The following is a 21,350-nucleotide window of genomic DNA, read 5'->3' on the forward strand; positions in this document are numbered from 1 at the left end:
TTTAAATTATTAATTTCTGATTTTTACAATTAAAAAAAATAGTTGGGCTGCATGGTGTAAAGTCTTCGCCTTTTGCTTACGAGAAAGAATATAAAGAAAAAAGCTGTCAAAAGCAAAACGTCAAACATGGTAAAAGCCGTGTTTGGTGCAATGCGAATTTACTATTACTCAATTTTTCTAAATAATATCCTATAAGAATCACAATTGCCCATATAATATTCAAAAACTGTTTATTCCCTTTAAACAACTCATTTCTCATTACAATATTATACAGAATTAGTTTCATAAACTCATGTTTTGTTAAAAGCTTATTTGTTTTTGTAACTTTAAAAGTTGGTCTTTTCGAGTTTAAAAATGGAATCAACGGATAATGTAGAAGTAATTGGTGATAAAAAAGACGGCGACGAAATGGCGTCTTTACGATTATTAGAGAAAAAAGACTATGCAGAATCGATTGAAGAGGTGGAAGGTAGTTCTGACTTGAATATTGTAAACGAAGATGGTACAGCGGATGATACTGGGAGTTGTGAGATAGTAAGTAAACATATGGAAGAAACTTTACTCGACAGTGTCGCTCAGGAAGGGAAAGAAATAGACAAACAGTCAGACAGTGATAACCAAGATGAAGAGATGGAGTTGAGGTGGGATGATGATGATTTAGATGAAGAAGAAGTAAAAAATGAGAATGAGTTACTTGGTGAAGGTTCGTCAGATACATCAAAGTACCCATTAACTCTGGAAGAGAAGGTAATGAAAAGTATAGAAGAGGAAGAGAAGCTTCTAGAAGCAGAAATCAATGACACTAAAGAATCACCACCAGACCTTACTTTAGATAATGTGTTTGTTCCTAAAATAGACCACAATTTGAACAAACCCGACATGATGTTAGAAATACCAACCCATGAGCTGATTGAATTTAGTGATGATGAAGATGATCTGACTAGTAATCTTGAAATGTCTCCAGATATAGAGACTGATGAAGAAACTAAAGCAAATGATATTCCAATTGAAGAGATACAAGTTGATGTACACAAAAAAGAAATTGATACTGAAACATCAAAGGAAATAGCGGAAAGTGCACTAGAAAAAGAAGCTCGACTTGCAGCTGATATCTTGACAAAACAGCTTAATGCCATGGATGATGACATAAGTTTAATAACTGATGATTTGACTGAGATCAATAAAGAAATCAATGAAGATGAACTTTTACAAGATGCACTACAAGAAGAATTATTAGAATGTCCAATAGACAAAACAGAAGAGCCGTTTAAAATTATAAATAAATTGATAGACAATACACTAAATACTGCAGAAGAATCTCAAGAAGATAACATACAGGGTATAGAAGATCATATAACTAATTCATGTGAAGAAATGTTACTGAAAATTGGTGAGAACGAGGCTGAAGATTTAGAAAATACAGAATTAAAATCTGAATTGCCAGTTGATGTTCCTAATAAAATTACTGACACTAAATCAACAGATGATTCAATGAGTAAAGTTATAAGTATTGAATCCAATATTGCATTAAAACATACCTCTAATATATTAGAATCTAAAGTTGATAAATCAACATTACCAGAAAGTGTATCTAGCGATAGTATAGATGCAAAAATTTTAGATAAAACCTCAATTGAGACCGAAAAAGAAGAAATGTTGCTCAACGAGTCAAACGTTGATTCAGTAATAAAAGAATCTTTGACTGATGTTCAAAGATTAAAATACAATGAACCAGACACATTAAAGAAAGAATTAGAAGTAAAAAATATTTCTAATGAAAACGCAATTGATACAATAGAAAAAACATTACAACTATCAGAAGAAATAAAAAAGTTACAGAATGATCCGAAAGTTGATCAGCCAGTGAGAGAATCATTAAAAAAACCAGACTCAAACCTACAAAAGAGTGATATAGTAGCAGATGATCCTTTACCCATATCTACTGCAGATCGAGAAAAAACACCTGAGCTCACAATGAGTTCCGATGAATCACTCAATGAAACAATGGTTGAGTTGCCGCCTCAAACAATTAATGAGCCAAAACCATCAACATCTACCGCTGGTGAGGCAAAACTCACAATGAGTTCAGATGAATCACTCAATGAGTCAATGGTCGAGTTACCAGCTCAAACAATTGATGAAACAAAACCTTCAACATCTACAGCTTCTAAGACAAAACTCACAATGAGTTCAGATGAATCGCCCAATCAGACAACAGTTGAGTTACCGGCTGAAACAATTAATGAGCCAAAACCTTCAACATCTACTGCTTGTGAGATAAAACTCACAATGAGTTCAGATGAATTGCTCAATGAGACAACAGTTGAGTTACCAGCTCAAACAATTGATGAGCCAAAACCTTCAACATCTACTGCTTGTGAGACAGAACTCACAATGAGTTCAGGTGAATCGCCCAATGAGACAACAGTTGAGTTACCGGCTGAAACAATTAATGAGCCAAAACCTTCAACATCTACTGCTTTTGAGATAAAACTCACAATGAGTTCAGATGAATTGCTCAATGAGACAACCGTTGAGTTACCAGCTCAAACAATTGATGAGCCAAAACCTTCAACATCTACTGCTTGTGAGACAAAACTCACAATGAGTTCATATGTATCGCTCGAAAAGACAACAGTTGAGTTACCAGCTCAAACAATTGATGAGCCAAAACCTTTAACATCTACCTCTTCTCAGACAAAAGTACCAATTGGAGAGGAATCACTCACTGAGACAATGCTTGAATCAGCTCAAACAATTGATGAACCTAAACCATCAACATCTGCTTTTGAGACAAAGGGATCAGAAGCATCGATGTTTGGCTCGATGATGGTTCAAGAGACGTCTAAAGATGTGCCAGAGATGACGGATAGCTTAGGTTTGTTAGCTGAGTCATCGAGGGTTATGGAGGAAGATGAGGAACAGGAGTATGATGATGAAGGAGAGGATGAAGATGATTTTGACCAGGATCAGGATGATGGTGAGTAAACTTTAATATTTATACATCACAGACGGCTTTGTTCCTATTTTAACTATGGTCAGACAATATGTGGGCAAAGAGTGGGATGATTGAGCAAAGAGACTCCGTCATAAATGCCATATTTCTTCTTAATTGTGCAACACAACTTCATCTCATCTGCTTGAGTTGCCCGACAGTACTGCCAACTTCCAGATACCTCAGAAAACTTTGTTTTTCTTCTGTATTAATGACTGTCCTTGGCGTATATATATTTTTATTTATTATAAAACTGTAATATTTATGGAAATTGATGTTATTTTAATAATGTTTTTTGGGTTGTACTTTGTAATTGATACATGCTTTTTATTTTTGCTTCTTTCTTTTTGTATATTGGTCATCAACAACGACAATTCTACTGAAATATAATGAATGAAAAAGTTTTTAAAATTATTTCTTGAAATTTGTAAAAAAATTCCTTATTATGTTTTATAAAAGTACTAAGTGACTAATATTCAAATAGATATGCTATTTTTTAATATAATATATATTAATTACAGAAAGTAGTAACCAGATGACAGCGGAACATTCAGAAGATTCGAACGCCCAGCATTCGGAGACAGATCAGCTGAAAGAAGATACAGTTGATAAAGAATTCACATTCACCATTACTGACGTAGCGACAGAAGTTAATGAAGTTGAAAGTATGGAGTGTGATGTGGTAAGGATGGAAATGGTTTAACTAATTTTTTTATTGCTGTACGGTATTGTAGGAAATATCCAGCATTTATTTATATATGAGTATATGTGTATATGTGAATGTATGTAAGTGTGTAAGCATATGTATGTATGTATATATGTATGTATAATTTTATAATCTATTGTGATGTATTCTAATTTCTATAACAATTATTTGTACACTTCCTAACCGCTTTTCTATGCGCTCTCCTATACCCAAAGGTTGTGTGGAAGAAATCGCTTTTTTGCGATAAGACCGCCTTTGTACATCTTCCTCTAATTGTACTACTTTTGTATCTTTTAATGGTGTGCAATAAAGAATATTAATATTTCTTTTATTCAATATATTTTCTTATGATTACATTTTTAAATATATTTATAAAAAAGACAAATAAAAATATTTAAAAATATAAAAATAGTAGTCCTCCGGTGACAGGTTGAGGCCCAGGCCACCGGTAGTTAAGGCTCCAGGCTGAGGAACCTCCTCACAATGCGGGCCGTTTCAAGCAACACTGCCTTTTGAATCCGACCCTTGATCCAACAGTCAAGTGAGAGTTTCTTAAGGTGTTGGTCGAAACTCTTCGCGAATAGACCATTAACCGATACAACAATAGGAACAATTATTGTTGAGTCTACATTCCACATGCCGGTAATTTCGTGGGCAAGGTCTAAATATTTACTTAATTTTTCTTTTTCGGCCTTTACGAGATTATCGTCATGTGGAACTGTAATGTCAACAATAATTGCTCGGCGCGCTGATCGGTCTACTAGCACTATATCAGGTTTATTGGCTGCAATAAACCTGTCAGTGACAATAGATCGATCCCAGTAGAGCAATGCACGACCATTCTCAAGAAATGGCGTTGGGCTATACCTATAATAAGGCAACTCATTTTCAACGAGGCCGTATCGAATAGCAAGTTGTTGGTGTATAATCCTGGCTACTTGGTTATGTCTGTGCAAGTACTCACCGTTAGCAAGATGAATACAACCGGAAACAACATGTCTAATGGATTCTCCAGGCTTATGGCAAGCCCGGCATATGTCTGGAGTTCCGTCTTTCATGATATGTTTCCGGTAGTTATTCGTCTTAATAACTTCGTCCATAATTGCACAGACAAAACCTTCGGTTTCTCCGAAGAGGTTCCCGTGTTGTAACCAGGATATAGAGCTGGGCTGGTCTACATCTGGGTCTGTCAGAACTTTGTAGAACCGGCCATGTAATTCCTTGCTCTTCCATACGGCCACGCGATCAACGGTACGCATTACTATAGGCTTACGCCATTTCTCTTTGCCTAAGGACAGCGGAGTAAAGCCCCTATCAACTGCAACAACGTCCATGTGCATATCGCTTTTCATATTTAAAAAGTACTGTCTGAGATTATACACCTCACGATTGTGGAGATTTTTAGCGTTTAAAAAGCCACGACCCCCACATTTTCGTGGGATGTATAATCTCATCACAGACGATCGAGGATGGTGTATTCGGTACGCTGTTAACAGTTTACGGACTTGGCGATCAAGAGTATCTAATTCCGTTTGAGTCCATCTCAAAATGCCAAAGGTATAAACGATTAAGGGCATAACCCAACTGTTAAAGGCACGCACCTTGTTACCGCCCGAAAGAAAGCTATTGAGAACTTTCTTCAGCCGGCCAAAGAATCGTTCCTTTACCAGTTGTTTCATGGCTCCGTCATCAATGCCCAATGCCTCTGACATTCCGAGATATTTATAGGTTTCACCTTCGTTGAGAGATCTAAAAGACAAAGAGTTGTTAAGTTTTAAATTTTGTGATGATACAGTTCTTCCTCTTTCTACATGGATGACAGCGCATTTATCCACACCAAACTCCATTCTTATACAAGTGCTAAAGGTTTCTGTTATTTTTAACAACTTGTATAAGTCTGGTAGTTTGGATGCGAAAAGCTTCAAATCATCCATATAAAGTAGGTGAGAGATTGCTTTGCTTCCTCTACGAAGGTGAAAGCCCAACCTTGAATCCTCTAATAAAGTGCTTAAAGGGTTCAAGGCTAGACAAAACCACAATGGACTCAAACTATCACCTTGAAAAATACCCCGCATAATCCTTATCGGTTCAGTCGATCCTGAAACATCAACCGCACCCGGATGACGTAAAAAAGTGTTCCACTGTCTCATACACGTACTCAGAAAAGAGCACAAAGCAGCATCAATTTTGTATAGCTCCATTACTTTCATAAGCCATGTATGAGGCACTGAATCATACGCTTTCTTGTAGTCAATCCAAGCGGCAGCCAGATTTTTCCGGTTTCGACGTACCTGTTGGCATATGGTCATATCTATGAGGAGAAGTTCCTTGGTACCGCGACTACCAGACTTACATCCGTTCTGAGTCGTAGCCAAAATATTATTTGTAGTAATATGTTTTGTAATTTTTGTGACGAGAACAGATGTAAGTAGCTTATAGATGGTGGGTAAGCAAGTTATAGGACGGTAGTTTTTAGGATCAGCGGTACATCCCGATTTGTATAACAGGAATGTGGTACCAGTCGTCATAAATTTTGGTAAAGTATTAGTTGAAATTGCGTTTTGAAATTGTGATGCCAGGATGGGGTGCGAACTACGAAACCATTTAAGCCAAAAGTTATGCAATCCGTCCAGTCCAGGACATTTCCAATTCGACGTTGAACGGATTGCATAACTTATATCTTCTGAATTTATTTTAATTTGTTCCATTTGTGGAAGTGAGCTGCACCTCCTCCTGACAACATCCATCCAATCACTCTCAATGTGGTCAATGGGGTTCGACCAAATATTTCGCCAAAAATTATTTATCGATTCTCGGGTCGGTAAATTACCATTGACCACATTAGTAGTGCACTGTTCCCAATTCCTGTATACCTTTCGTTGGTCGCTTTGAAATATGCTATTTTGATGATATCGATCCCTGCGTTTTTTATACCTCTTAATGCGTTTTGCCCATGCACAGAGTTTTTGCTTCAGAAAATCTATGCGGTCTGAGACTGATGTTATGTACTCGTTGGATCTTATATTTGTACCCGCAAAAGCCTGGTGTACAAACCGCATGATTTTTGGACGCCTGTTACCTGCCCTGAAACATGTTAATTTGGCTATTAGTGTTCTGGTTAAATTTATTCGTTTTTCAATTCTGGCCTGCCAAGCTGGAGCTGTATGGGATGGTAAAGTAATTTTATTTGATTTAAACTTCACATTAGCTACATTACAAACAGCTGCAGCTCCGCAGTACAGAAGTGAGTGAGTATCGGATAAATTTTGAGTGCTGTCTAAATATGGTTGTAAAATTTTATCCATAACACCTACTAAAGCCAAATTACGTCTGTGAATAGGTAAACGAGGTAGCTGTGGCCTAATATTTGGTGGCAAGGATCTATATTTCAAAATAGCATCCTCCAAAGCTCTCCTCATAGGCTCATTATCCTGTTCGTTTACCGACAAATCAACACTGTTAGGAGATATATGATTTATATTAAAATTTATTACCTCTCTTTGCTCTTTTTGTGATGTTTGTATATCACGAATGTGACTAACAGTATTAAGTTGTGGTAAATTTGTACGCAGCCGCTCAAGTACTGATTCATCCAGGAGGTGACAACGCTGAATGGCTCGTACTTGATCCGATAGTCGTTGTGCGGTTACGGTGACGGTTGGTTCAAGCGCCTGAAACAGAGACAACATCGTTGAACGATACGCAGTGAGGTTAATTCCCCCACCTGTCGCCTCATAGTACGCTCGCATGACACTCTCATTCATTTTTTGAGTCCATCTCATGCGGCGCACAGCACCACCGGCAGCGGGATTTCTTGTGGGAGCGCATTGTCCCTGAACCTCCAAGCAAGCTGGTGGCGGGCGTATGACTCGTCGACGGTTAGATGTTCTCGTAGATGAGTCAGCATCGTAAGCATCCGATTCCGCGGTGGACGGCGGTGTTTGATATTCGTCATCTGTCGTTGACGACTGTGTTTCGGAGCTCGATGGAACCTTTGGTCTTTTTTGTGCGCGTCGTCCTCTGGCTTTATTCATTTTATCTTCTTGTTATTAGTCATTTTTGTGATATTTTAATTGTATTTTCATATTTAAATATATTTTAAAATAATAATATATTAATAATAATATTAATATTATTATTATTATTATTACATTGGCTAAGTTTACACAAATCCTACTTTCTACTCCAAGAGTTGTTAGCTCAGTTCTCGCCCCGAGTCTGTTTTAAATTATCTATCTATTTTTAATATCTATTTATATAACATCGCATATTTATGAAATTTAAATAAAATACGCAGCTTTTTAAAGGGAAACCTTATATACTGAATCATCGATTTTATAATTGTAATAACCAACGTCTAAGTTAATTAAATAGGCCACAGGCATATCAAATGTACCTGCTAGGCCAAAAATAAATCCTTACTACTACTTTCGGTCATATAACACAAATATATATAATTTTCAGTACAAAATGCGTTAAAAATTATTATTAAAAAGCCTGATTTGTAGAAAAGAATCAAAATAATAAGAGATGTATGTAATGATTGTAATTTTTTAAAATTTAGAACTTCGAATGTAAATATGCCAAGTCAAACCCAATAAGGGTTTAATAGCATAGTTACTGTAAATGTCACAATGAAAAGTTTATTATGCAATAATTCAAGAATTTCAATACATACAATTCAAACTGATAAATTGTCTGTCAAAATAAAAACCGAATCAAGGTAATTTTGAAACCGACTTCAAAAAAGGAGAAGGTTACTCAATTCGACTATATACAATATATATATTTTTAATGTATGTTCGGGGATAACTTCGTCGTTTATGAACCGATTTTGATAACTCTTTTTTTTTGTTGGAAAGGAGATATCTCAGGTGTGATACCATGATAAGGAAATCAGGATCTGATGATGGGATCCCAGAGAAATCGAAGGGAAACCCTCGAAAATCCGCATAACTTTATACTGGATGTACCGATTTGGATGATTTTTAATTTAATCGAAAGCTGATGTTTATCATGTGGTCACATTTAAATTTCATCGAAATCTGATTACAACTATTGGAGTTATCTTTGATAATGCGTATTTACTTGACTATTTTTTCGTGTACTTACGTTGTATTACTTGTCGATCTAATTAAAGTCGGTTTTTTTTGTTTGCCAACCAACACAATGATTATTACAGTACGAGCCTTAGAAAAATAAATAAAATAAAATCGATGCCTGTACATCGTGTATTTAGGTTCAAAGTTTACAAGAGATGGAAAGTATGAGAGTGATATTGAATGAATAGTGATTGCAGGGAACAGGGTGAATCGAGCTTTGCACTCCTTTATGAGCAGTCGGAAGGTTCGGAAAGTGTCTAACAAGGCTCGTTTGGCTGTGCATTGGGGGTGTTGGTTCCGAAACTTATGTACGGAAGTGAAAGTTGGCTATGGCAGAAGAAACATGAAAGCAGAATAAATGCAGTTGAGATGAGAGCGTTAAGAAGTATGATAGGAGTTAAACTGAGTGACAGGATAAGAAATAGTGAGATAAGGAAACGTTGTGGTCTGAAAGAAGATGTGACAAAAATTGAGAAAGGTATGCTCAGATGGTTTTGTCATGTCAAGAGAATGAGTGAAAAACGATTGACGAAAAAAGTGTATAAGGCGAGTGGGAATGAAAGGGTTTGAAGGGGTAGGCCTAGGCGGACGTTTCGAGACCAAATAAGGGACGTCTTGAAAAAAGGCCAGGTCAAGAGTACCCTAAACCGAAGAATACGTATGAAGGGAATAATGAAAGTGGACGAAGCGAAAGAAGTATGTAAGGATCGTAGCAAGTGGAAAGAAGTGGTCTCTGCCTACCCCTACGGGAAAGAGGCGTGATTTTATGTATGTACGATGCCTGTGTGTCGAATATAAAGTTAAATGTGTTAGGAATAGAAAATAATACAACTGTAGTAGATGTTAATAAAAAAAGAATCCATATTTCAGTAATTTAACGTTATTTTAATATTTTTTTTAACTGAGTTAGGGCAGGAAATTATCTGCTCGAACTTCGACCTTATAGAAGATCACAGCAAAATAATACTGTTGTGTTCCTGTTGTGCTCCTGTTGTGTTCCTTTTGGTGAGTAAGGTGACCAGAGCTCTTGGGAATTGCGGGTAGGGTGACAATGCGCTTGCGATGTTTCTGGTGTTGCAGATGTCAATAAGCTATGGTAGTCGTTTACGTGAGCCGTACGCTTGTTTGCCGACTTCGTTTTATATAAAAAAGGTGAAATTAATGTACGTTACGTAATTAACGTTAGATTTTACGTTATTTTGTTCGCGTGTTTGTTTCAGACTGACACAGATGCAGATAATATTGCAGTAGAAAAGACACAGGAAACAAATGAAATCGACGAAGTTGTACCTGCAGACAGTACTGTAAGTGTCGAAATAATTTGAACCAATTATTATCAAATTTTGTAAGCATCTGTAATTTAGTCCAACTTGGGAGTTAGGGTGGTTTTTATCTCAACTGGACCCGGTAGGTGGTGCTACTATTGGTAAGTAAGCAATCAAATTTGTAGCTGTTGTGTATATTTGGAAAGTCTAAATATCGGTCGTAAACTGTTCTTTAAACCCGTAAGATATAAGTGTAGCCCATCCCAAAATTTTAATTTTTTCATTTTCGAAAATTTTAAATTTTGCCAAAAAATTGATGTTGATGATGACAGAAAGATTCCTGCCGTGGGACAGGCTGAATCAATGAAATTTCTTTTCATTTTTGTCACAGAAAGATGATAAAGATGCCGTGCAAATGGACATAGAGACTGTGAAACTGTCTGATACATCTGACAACGAAGTAGATATGGAGACAGGGGGGAAGACCATACTTGAAAAGTTATTACTACGAGGTTAGTAGCTTAGTATAAATAGTACAAACGGATTCAAGAGTTTCTAGGAGTCAAATAAATTGGAGAGGGGGTGTCTTTGCTTGTCTAGCTAACTAGACGAGATATGATAATTGGGGAGGAGGGTCGACGGCATATTTCGTAACATTTGTATTTTCCATTTTTTTTTTTAATAATTTGGCTGTTCTTAAAAGTTATCTTGACGATGAATAGTCTGTCAGGTACTTAACAGTAGAAAGACTTAAACTTGGTACATGTATGTGATCCTATCTATACATCTATACAAATAAATAGAATCGGTGTGTCTGTTTGTAATATTAAAATGATTACTTTTTACTAAATGCATACGGATGTAGACACGGTACATATACCAAAATAACATTTTTTATAATTTTTGTGGACTGGACCGATTTTGATGGAACTTTCACTGGCAGATAGCCGATGTAGTAAGGAGTAACTTAGGCTACTTTTGTTTTAGAAATTTATTTTATAACTCAGCGAACTGAACAATAACTTTTTTTTGTTAAATGCCATGCGGACGAAGTCACAGGCACAGCTCATATTGAATAAAAGCAGTCAATATGGTTTAATTTTACAGAATAGCTGTGTTGAGTAATGTATTTAAATTAAAAAAATTTAATATATATATATATATATATTTTATATTTACAATAAAAAAGTAAAATATATATAAGTATATAAATAAGTTATTAGTAAATTTTAACCGAGATCGTTACTCATAGTAGGGAATATACCCACCAACCCGCATCAGAGCAGCGTTGTGGATTAAGCTCTCATCCTTCTCCTACATGGGGAAAGAGGGCTATGCCCAGCAGTAGGATATTATAGGGTGAAGCGTAGAGCGTAGCCTACTATACTTTTCGATAAAATGTGACACTTAAGTCGGTTTTTTTAAGACAGACACTATTACACTAAATTACTTACATGAAACAGATCTTTAAAGGGATCCCAGACAAATTCGGCCGTTTTCATGTGCTATAAAGTATACGTTAAAGTTACGTTAAAAATATCAAATAAATATATGTTGTAACTCGGATTTATTAATGTGACTGTAAGATAATTGTATAAAATTCTCTAAATAAAGAGAAATAATTGTTTACCTGGACCTCCTTTCGCGTACAAAAATCGTATAGGCTTTCTAATTTTACTACTTACAATAGTGAATATTTTTTTTATTAATTAAGAATCCTGTACTTAATATTTCTACAGAAGGGTTTTTTATTAAGTGCAGTATTTTATTAGAAAATCGTAAAAAAATAATTTTTGGTTATTTGCCGGGCGACAGGCGGCCCGCGGCAGACGGCCAGAGGCCTTTGTACGGGGAACTTGTGTCGCTCGTCATCGCACGCTGCTCTTGCTTACGCGCAAATTTATTTACTTTTTTTAATCCAAGATAGGCATCAAAATGTAACAGGTAGACAGACTTACTGTTGAATTTTGCAATTGTATTTACTTCAAATAAAAAAATAATTTAAATTATTAATTTTGAGCTGTGTAAATGTAAAGCTGCTTAGCTTGTGGCCTAAGATCCGAACTTAAAGTCGATCTTCACCGTGCCGATAATAGAATAAAATATAAATTTAGTATATCTATACAAATAAAATTGGAGCGGCTGCTTTTAATATTAAAATAACCGCTTTTTACTAAATTCATATGGATACATACACAAAAATAGCATTTTGACAATTTTTGTCTGTCTGTATGTCTGTTTGTTCCGCCTAATCTCTGAAATGGCTAGACCGATTCTGACGGAACTTTCACTGGCAGATAGCTGATATAGTAAGGAGTAACTTAGGCTACTTTTATTTTAGAAATTTATTTATTTTATAACTGCGAACTGAACAACAAGTAACAACTAGTAATTAATATAATTTTATAGCCTAAATGATCGACACGACAAGAAGAAAATTAAATAATAATTATGGATGATCACAACTTGTACGCAAGCTCTTGGTCTAGGAAACGGATCAATCGCATGTCCTAAGTAGTACAAGCTAGAGCCGGTAGATGGCCGAGTTTAATAACCTTTACGTAATACTGATCAGGTGAAGTGCGGGTGGGTGAGGTGTGGCAAAGTCTAAATGCTCAAGGTCATTGAGAAGGGGGAGCCTCTTAATGAAAATTTATTAACCTGTTGTAATTTGGCCTTTAGATAATAGTATTTTTAAACTCAGCAGTTCTCAAACTGTTTTTGAAAAAATAATTTTTAAATAATTATATAAATGTATATGTACTTATGTTTGGTATATACATTAAAAAAAGTTTAAAGAATCCGTCAGCGGACCACGTCCTAGCTTTACTAAGTAGTCACAAAACTGTCGATTTGTAGTTCGTATATAAAGCACTGACCAAGTCGTTACAATCAATATTTCCAGCCAGTATATCGTATAACATATACATACCACATTGCTGACGTCTGATTTCTAAAGCTTCCATTTTATAATGTTTACAGGTTTCTGTATAATTTTTATATTCACTAAAATCAAAAAATACAGAAATTTTAAAAAATTTTTTTGTATCGCTTCTAGTTTATCCTTATACTTTAAATAATTTGGTGACCATATGCTACAGCAGTACTCTAAAATACTTCGAACGTATGAAAAATGTAACATTTTTATGAACTTGATAAACACCAAATGCTTGAATTTTAGAGCCCGTGCTATTAAAAAAAAAACTGTTTTTGACAGTATTTTTATTTAATAGATAAACCGCCAACCGAAACAACAGAGAAGCAATCGCCGAGCAAAAGAATGAAATTGGAAATAGTTAGACAAAACCATGTAATGAATTTTGTTGATCTCGAAGAGAGTTCGTCAGAGGATGGTAAGTAGTATTACAAAACTCAGAAATTAAAAAATATTTTTTTCTAAAGTATTTTAGACAAAAAAAAAATTTTAATTTTTTTTTAATCATTTATATCTGTGTTTTAGGTAACAGTCGACTGCTATGTTCTTTTTTTGAATATGTTTTGCAAATAAATTTATTATGTAAATATGCTGTATGGTTACGGTAGTACAGAATATAGCCAACCCCCACTCTTCCCGTGGGTGTCGTAAGAGGCGACTAAGGGATAACACAGTTCTACTACCGTCTTGGAACTTAAAAAAGCCGACCGATGGCGGGATAACCACCCTACGGCTCGCTTTGAAATATAAGGTGAAGACGGGCAGCAGCGTCTTCGGTGCGACATTATATTGGCCATACAGGTGTTTGCCGTGGTCTGGGTGTTTGTGCAGTCCTCGTGGGTCTCCCCACAGTGCCTCGGAGAGCACGTTATGTCGTTGGTCCCGGTTGTTTTAATGTACACCAGATAGAGATCATTACTCATAGTAGGGAATATATCCGCCAACCCGCATTGGAGCAGCATGGTTAGTTAAGATCCTTCTCCGACACGGGAAAAGATGCTATGCCCAGCAGTGCGATATTAAAGGCTGAAGCGTACTAGGCTATTCCTTGGTTTAAATTTTTCTGGATTTCTACTTATATACGTGTATATCATTCCAGATGTTCAAGAAACAAAGAAACAATCTCTAAAAGATCAAGAATCAAAAACAATAGATGCAGAACCTACAGATGTAGTCAAGGCAGATCATGTCAAAGAGATTCAGCCCGGAAGTGGTTTGCAGACGTCACCGGTGAAAAGTGTAAGTTTTGAATCTAAATGCAGTGATATTTGTTAATGTTTTTATTGAAACAAGTAGTTGGTTCTCAACAGACTAAAAATATTTATTCATGCCTTGGATACTGTACATTTTGATACAACATCATAACACCCCCACTTATCAAAATAAATCAAACATAGGTACAGACTATTACATATTACATACAAACAATACCAAGCAGATCCATAAACTTATAATGTTTTATGGGACATAAACCTTTCGTAAGTATATCGGCATATCCTCACTAGAAATGTATTTAATTTTAACATGTTCATGTTTTACTGCATCTCTAATATAATGGTAACGTACATCAATGTGTTTTGATCTGTTATGACTCTGGTTACTTAAAGCTAACTTCAATGCACTCTGATTATCACAATACAAATTAATTACATAAAGTCTATCAGTAATTTCATACATTAAATTTCTTAAGTATACAGCTTCTCTAGAAGCTTTCGATAGTGCAGTGTATTCCGCCTCTGTGCTAGACAGTGAAACTGTTTTTTGCTTTCTACTTTGCCACGAAATAACTGAACCTGATAACATAAAGCAAAATCCAGTACAGGATTTCCTATCTAGAGCATCACTAGCCCAATCACTATCCACAAAGACTTCTAGATTTTTATTATTATTACAATATTTTAAACAATAATTCTTAGTACATTGTAAGTATCTCAATAAACGCTTTGCATAGTTCCAATGAATAAGATTATATCTGCTATTGAATTGACTAAGATAGCTCACAGAATAGGCAATATCTGGTCTCGTTAACACTGCTAAGTACATTAAACTTCCAATTAGTCTTTGGTAAGGAACATCAGGTAAACATTTATCAGATGACTTCTCTAAATTTAATTTAGGCTCAATTAGAGTACTTTGTATTTTACAATCATACATTTGAAATTTAGAAACTAACTGTCCAATATATTGTTGTTGATCTACAGTAATAACATTTTTATTTTTATCTAAATTTATTCTCATGCCCAGATATTGTCTTACAGCTCCTAAGTCTGTTAACTTAAATTCTAAACTTAACACATTTTTTGATTTATTAGTTTCTGAGTCACAGTTTGAAAAAATAAGAAAATCGTCCACATACAATGCTACTATAATTTTAACTTTACCCTTCATTTTTGTCAACAAACATGGCTCATATTGACTGTTATTAAAATTTAATTTAATTAAAACCTCTTTAACCCTCTCATACCATGCTAGGGATGATTGTTTTAACCCATAAATAGCCTTTTTTAATTTTAATACTTTTCCCCCACTTTTGTTTACAAAACCTTCAGGTAATGACATGTATATATTTTCCTTCAAAAACCATTCAAAAAAGCAGTAGTTACATCTAAATGGCTAATGCTCATTCTTATCTTTACACTAAGAGCAAATAATAATCTTAAAGTAGAATGTCTCACTACTGGTGAGAATGTATCACTATAGTCCACTCCAGGTTTTTGCGTAAAACCTTTACCCACAAGTCTAGCTCTATATCGCACATTATTATCAATATCAAATTTTTTATTAAGCACCCATCTGCACTTCACTATTGTCACATCGCCTAGATTGTCAACAAGCTCCCACGCTGCGCTATCCTCAAACGACTGCAACTCCTCAGCCATTGCTCGCTCCACTGCTCTTTCTCGGGCCCCTCGAAAGCACACATATGTTGCTAAAACCATAACGCTCAAGTGCCTTTCTCTGACGCATACTAAGTACATCTGTCACCAGCTCAGGTTTTAAAGTTGATTGGACTGCGTGTTCTGGAACATCTTGTATTGCAATTTCAGGTAACATTTCATTACTATCAATAAATTCTGAAGAATCTGAAGAGTAATCTAAGGTATCTTTTATTTCTGAAATATTTATGGATATCCCCACTGCATCACTACTCTCCTCATCCATATCTTTTGATGTCACTTCATTAGTAATCCAAGTAGCGGATTCTTTACTGGTTTCCCAAACATCTGTATCATTTTCTAACACTATCACATCTCTACTAATGATGACAGTATTCTTGATAGGGTCATACACACGATATCCTTTTATATCTCCACTATATCCAATTAAAATATGCTGTGTGGCTTTCTTGTCCCATTTTAAACGTTTTTGTTTAGGGACATGAACCATCACTTTGCTGCCAAATAAACGTAGGTGACTCAAGTCTGGTTTTGATCCATACCACAGTTCATATGGAGTTCTATCCAATCCTGATGCAATAGAACGGTTTTTTAAATATACAGCAGTATTGGCCGCCTCAACCCAAAACTTTTTGTCTAACTTTGCATCATATAATAAACATTTAGCCTTCTCCACAACTGTACGGTTGGATCTTTCACTAAGACCATTCTGTTCTGGAGTGTAATTATTTGATTTTTGATGTATTATACTAGCACGATTTAAGTAAGTTGCAAACTCCTTATTACAATATTCTAGTCCATTATTGGTTCTCAATATTTTTATTTTCTTACTTTGTTGATTTTTAACAACTGATTTGTACTCTTTAAATCTGTTGAAAACTTCATTTTTGTGCTTCAGAAAATAAATGAAAGTCATTCGACTATAATCATCGATAAATAACAAGAAGTATCGAGCACCACTCAAAGAATTTGTTTCCATGGGACCACAAATGTCACTGTGAATTCTGTGTAGCGTTTCTGTGCTTCACTCACCCACATGTGAATAGGGTAATCTCATTTGTTTCCCTTCACAGCAAACAGAACATTGAGACTTAGATATATCAAACTTACTATCATATGACAAGCCATCCACAATACCATTTCTCATTTTATGCATATCTTGACTATTTATATGTGCAGTCTTCTGTGCCAAAGCTTTCCACTAACCACTGGAGCAGCCAACAAACAACTATGTGGTTGTAATCTTAGCTTATAAACACCGTCTGTTAAATCCGCAGTCGCAACTAACCTATTGTTCTTGTCTCGAATATAACAGTGCTTCTCTTTGAATATGACATTATTACCATTTTTAATAAGCTCACTTACTGATAATAAATTGGTTGTTAGACTTGGAATACACAGTACATTTTTAACTGTTATCTGACATTTTAATTCTGAAACAATGTTTACGTCTCCGGAACAAACCACTGGCACTTTTGATTTATTAGCAACAACTATTTTTGGTAAGCACGGCGTTAAGTTCACGTTCTTTACCCAAGCTTTATTTGCAGTCATATGTGCACTTGCACCAGAGTCCACGTACCATTCTTTCTTATTAAACTTTCCATTCGGAAAAACAACATAAAATAAGCATTTACTTGCATTTTTCTTTAACATAGGGCACTGATTTCGATAATGTCCATCTTCTTTACACTTGTAACATGTGATTAACTTTGTTGACGTATTCCCAGTCACTATTTTTTTATTTGAGGTAGACAATGATCCGCCATGTTTCTTTGTCTTGTTACTAGAAGAATATTTATTTTTCACTGCTAATGCTGCGCCATTACTGTCAAAATCACTATTAATCACCATGTTGAGTAATTTTGATTTAATGACATCCGCAGTAATCGAAATACCTGAGTGTTCAATTGCCATTATCATCGGAGAATAACGATGGGACAATCCGGCTAATAGTAACGATCCTAACCACTCATCTGTTATAATAAATCCCGTTACATTTAACCTTTGAGCTGTTTCAATCATTTGTGTCACATAGGTAGCCATTGAGTCACAATTTTCAAGCCTTATGGATATTAAATTTCGAAGGAGGGTAATTTTTCTTGAGAAACCACAATCGTGATACATGACTTTTAATTTATTCCATAATCCTGCTGAGCTCTTGGTATTCTTTGTGTGCACGTACAAAGCTGGATCAATTGTTAATATTAACTTTGCCTTCGTTTTGGCGTCATCAATCGGCTTTACATCGAAATCTGCCGTTGGTTTGATGTACTTATCCATACCCTCAAGTACCAACAAGCTTTCGGCCGCAAAACACCACTCATCGTAATTCTCCCTGCCTTTTAATTTCGGCACACTAGCAATATAGTTCATGGTCGTGTTTCAGCGATACAACTCACACAATTTATCTATTTTATACCATAAATAAACTGATAAACCGGTAGAAAGCCCATAACCTATTGAAACAAGTAGTTGGTTCGCAACAGACTAAAAATATTTATTCATGCCTTGGATACTGTACATTTTGATACAACATCATAACACTTTTAATACCAAAATATCATTCGTTTAATCAAAATCGATCAAATATGTTTTTCTGAAATATAACAAAAATAGTCAAAATCGAAATAAATTTCCTTATTCATATTAGGCTTTAAAAGGACTTTCCAATCCTCGTTATAATTTTTTTTTTCTTTTTATGTAACTAGATACCTACCATACCTAGTGATATAAAAAAAAATAGATCGGTAAACAAGCGTACGGCTCACCTGATGGTAAGCGATTACCGTAGCTTATAGACGCCTGCAACACCAGAAACATCGAAAGCGCGTTGCCGACCCAATCCCCAATCCCCCCCAGGAGCTCTGGTCACCTTACTCACCAACAGGAACACAATACTGCTTAGAAAACAGTGTTATTTAGCTGTCTACTGTTAAGTCGAGGTAACCCCCCCTCCCCCCGTCAGACTGCTCCATATTTTTAGCAGAAAATTCCTGCTGTGCCCTACCTCAAACAAATTAAAACTAGTTATAATAGAATAATCTTTGTCACCGTTCAAGCAGTAATTGTTATTTATTTATATATTTAGGCAAATTACTACTTTTGTAAACAGGTCGTGTCAGAAGTCAAGGAGGATACAATAATTGGAAGTGACGGCGATGCAAAAGAAACAAAGGTACGTCTTAATAGGACCGTAACAATTAGTCTTATCTATTACTGTGTGGCTACGGTACTAAAGAATTTAGCCACCCCCTCTCTTCCCGTGGGTGTCGTAAGAGGCGACTAAGGGATATCACAGTTTCACTACCACCTTGGAACTTAAAAAGCCGATCGGTGGCGGGATAACCATCCAACTGCTGGCTTTGAAATATAGGGCGAAGACGGGCAGCAGCGTCTTCGGTCCGACAAAGCCAGCCCTGCGGTCACCAACCCGCCTGCCCAGCGTGGTGACTATGGGCAAAACACATGAGTTCACGCTATTTTTGGCGTAAACTTGTGGAGGCCTATGTCCAGCAGTGGACTGTATAGGCTGTAATGATGAACAATTCGTCTTATCCTATTTTAAATCACAAAAATTTATTGAACTAAACTGAGATATAGATTTTTTTTTAATTTTCGAAGTGAAACTTCTTTACACGCGCTTGACTTGGGCAGTAAGCTGGTGAATTCGTGACGAGAGCGTTGCGAAAAGTGTGATCCGGCGAGGCGAACGGAAGTTGAGAGAGATAAGTTAGATGGAGCTAAAGCAGTTTTACTTCAGTCGAATGGTCTAAAGTATCGTTTTTTTATGGATAGCTTACTGATTATAGTTATAAGATTAGGAAACTGACAAGCTAATAACTATACATCAAATTCGTTTGATTCAGCTAAAAACTACAGTGGGTCTGGAAGTCTTCAACCTCGATTCCGATGATGACGAGCCGGTCAAGGAAGAAGGTATGTTGTAGATGTTACAAATGCTATTGATAGGCAAAACTTTTTACTGACACCGTACGTCCTTTCGTGTACCTATTTTAATTTAACTGGGGCTCATTTTGTCTTTGTCTGAAATCAAATCAAATTGGCTTGATCCAAGTAGGCTTCAAAAGCAATAATGTTAATACATTATTGTTGCTTAAATTAGACCTTAATATATCACTAGCGACCCGCCCCGGCTTCGCACGGTTGCAGAAACTATCAGTGTTTCTGTACTATATAATGCATGTATTGTACATATAATCCTTCCTCTGGAATCACTCTATTTACTAAAGAAAACGCCGCGTTGGCGCAACGGTTACAGCCATGGATTGTACTTGTTGCGCTGACGGTTGCGGGTTCGATCCCCGCACATGACAAACATTTGTATTGGCCATACAGGTGTTTGGCGTGGTCTGGGTGTTTGTGCAGTCTTTGTGGGTCTCCCCACCGTGCCTCGGAGAGCACGTTAAGCCGTCGGTCCCAGTTGTTATCATGTACACCTGATAGCGATCGTTACTCATAGTAGGGAATATATCCGCCAACCCGCATTGGAGCAGCGTGGTGGATTAAGCTCTGATCCTTCTCCTACATGGGGAAAGAGGCCTATGCCCAGTAGTGGGATATTACAGGCTGAAGCGTACTAAAGAAAACCGCATCAAAATCCGTTGCGTAGTTTTAAAGATCTAAGCATACAGACAGCAGAAGCGACTTTGTTTTTACTATGTAATGATGTTATTATAATATTTTATCTTTTGCCAGAAAATCAAGAAGATATCTTTTATTTTAATATATCGTATTTATCTATAATCAGAAAAGCCAGAAGATACCAAACAGCCTCTGAACAATGAATCTCTTAAATGCATCAACAAGTTATGCACGAGCGACACTGGCATCGAATACTATATAGCAGATAGCGAAGCGATAAATTTTTATGATGCGGATAAGAAAAAGCGAGGATATGTCTGCAAGAAGTGCTCTGATGCTGTGGAGCAACGGAACCAGGTGAGATTGGGTTTTTTTTTTCATATAACTAGGTTGGCAAACAAGCGTACGGCTCACCTAAGTAAGAATTCTTATGAAATTTACTTTTATTAATTGAATACAAGACTACACGATATGAAGATAAGCATAACATAACATAACAACATAACATAACACAACATAACACAACATAACACAACATAACACAACACAACATAACATAACATAACATAAGCGATAATAACATGATAAGCAATAGAAAATAGACGATAAACCGGAAATACTTTTAGCGGAAAGACATACCTTTTTAAATTTATAGGCACGGACATAATAAAATTTATCTCTTAACAGTCTTGAGTTATATAAATATTGTTTTAAAATTTATAACACCTACTGAAGCAAAATTATGTCTGTGAATATGTTGACAAGGTAACTGTAGCCTGATAATTGGTGGCAAGGGTCTATATTTCACAAACCACAAAGAACAAAAGAGAATTACTTAATAAAGT

The 21,350-nt window shown here is 35.9% G+C and overlaps 1 protein-coding gene across 1 annotated transcript; it reads left to right on the forward strand.

Annotated features, from left to right (window-relative positions):
* Positions 1 to 354: 354 nt before the first annotated feature.
* Positions 355 to 13,429, forward strand: LOC123668143 (nucleoprotein TPR-like). The gene is made up of 5 exons (XM_045601934.1): positions 355 to 2,980; positions 3,517 to 3,677; positions 10,024 to 10,107; positions 10,460 to 10,580; positions 13,302 to 13,429. Exons 1-5 carry the CDS (start codon positions 355 to 357, stop codon positions 13,427 to 13,429), a joined length of 3,120 nt encoding a protein of 1,039 aa, XP_045457890.1.
* The last annotated feature ends 7,921 nt before the right edge of the window (positions 13,430 to 21,350 follow it).

The sequence above is a fragment of the Melitaea cinxia genome, chromosome 30, assembly GCF_905220565.1.
Source record: "Melitaea cinxia chromosome 30, ilMelCinx1.1, whole genome shotgun sequence".
NCBI lineage: Eukaryota > Metazoa > Arthropoda > Insecta > Lepidoptera > Nymphalidae > Melitaea > Melitaea cinxia.

Excerpts from the sequence above, each read along its gene's own strand:
- LOC123668143 (XM_045601934.1), top strand. The coding sequence starts at position 355 with ATGGAATCAACGGATAATGTAGAAGTAATTGGTGATAAAAAAGACGGC. Across the intron at positions 2,981-3,516 it reads TGACCAGGATCAGGATGATG|AAAGTAGTAACCAGATGACA; the intron begins GTGAGTAAACTT and ends TATTAATTACAG. Across the intron at positions 10,581-13,301 it reads TGAAAAGTTATTACTACGAG|ATAAACCGCCAACCGAAACA; the intron begins GTTAGTAGCTTA and ends TTTATTTAATAG.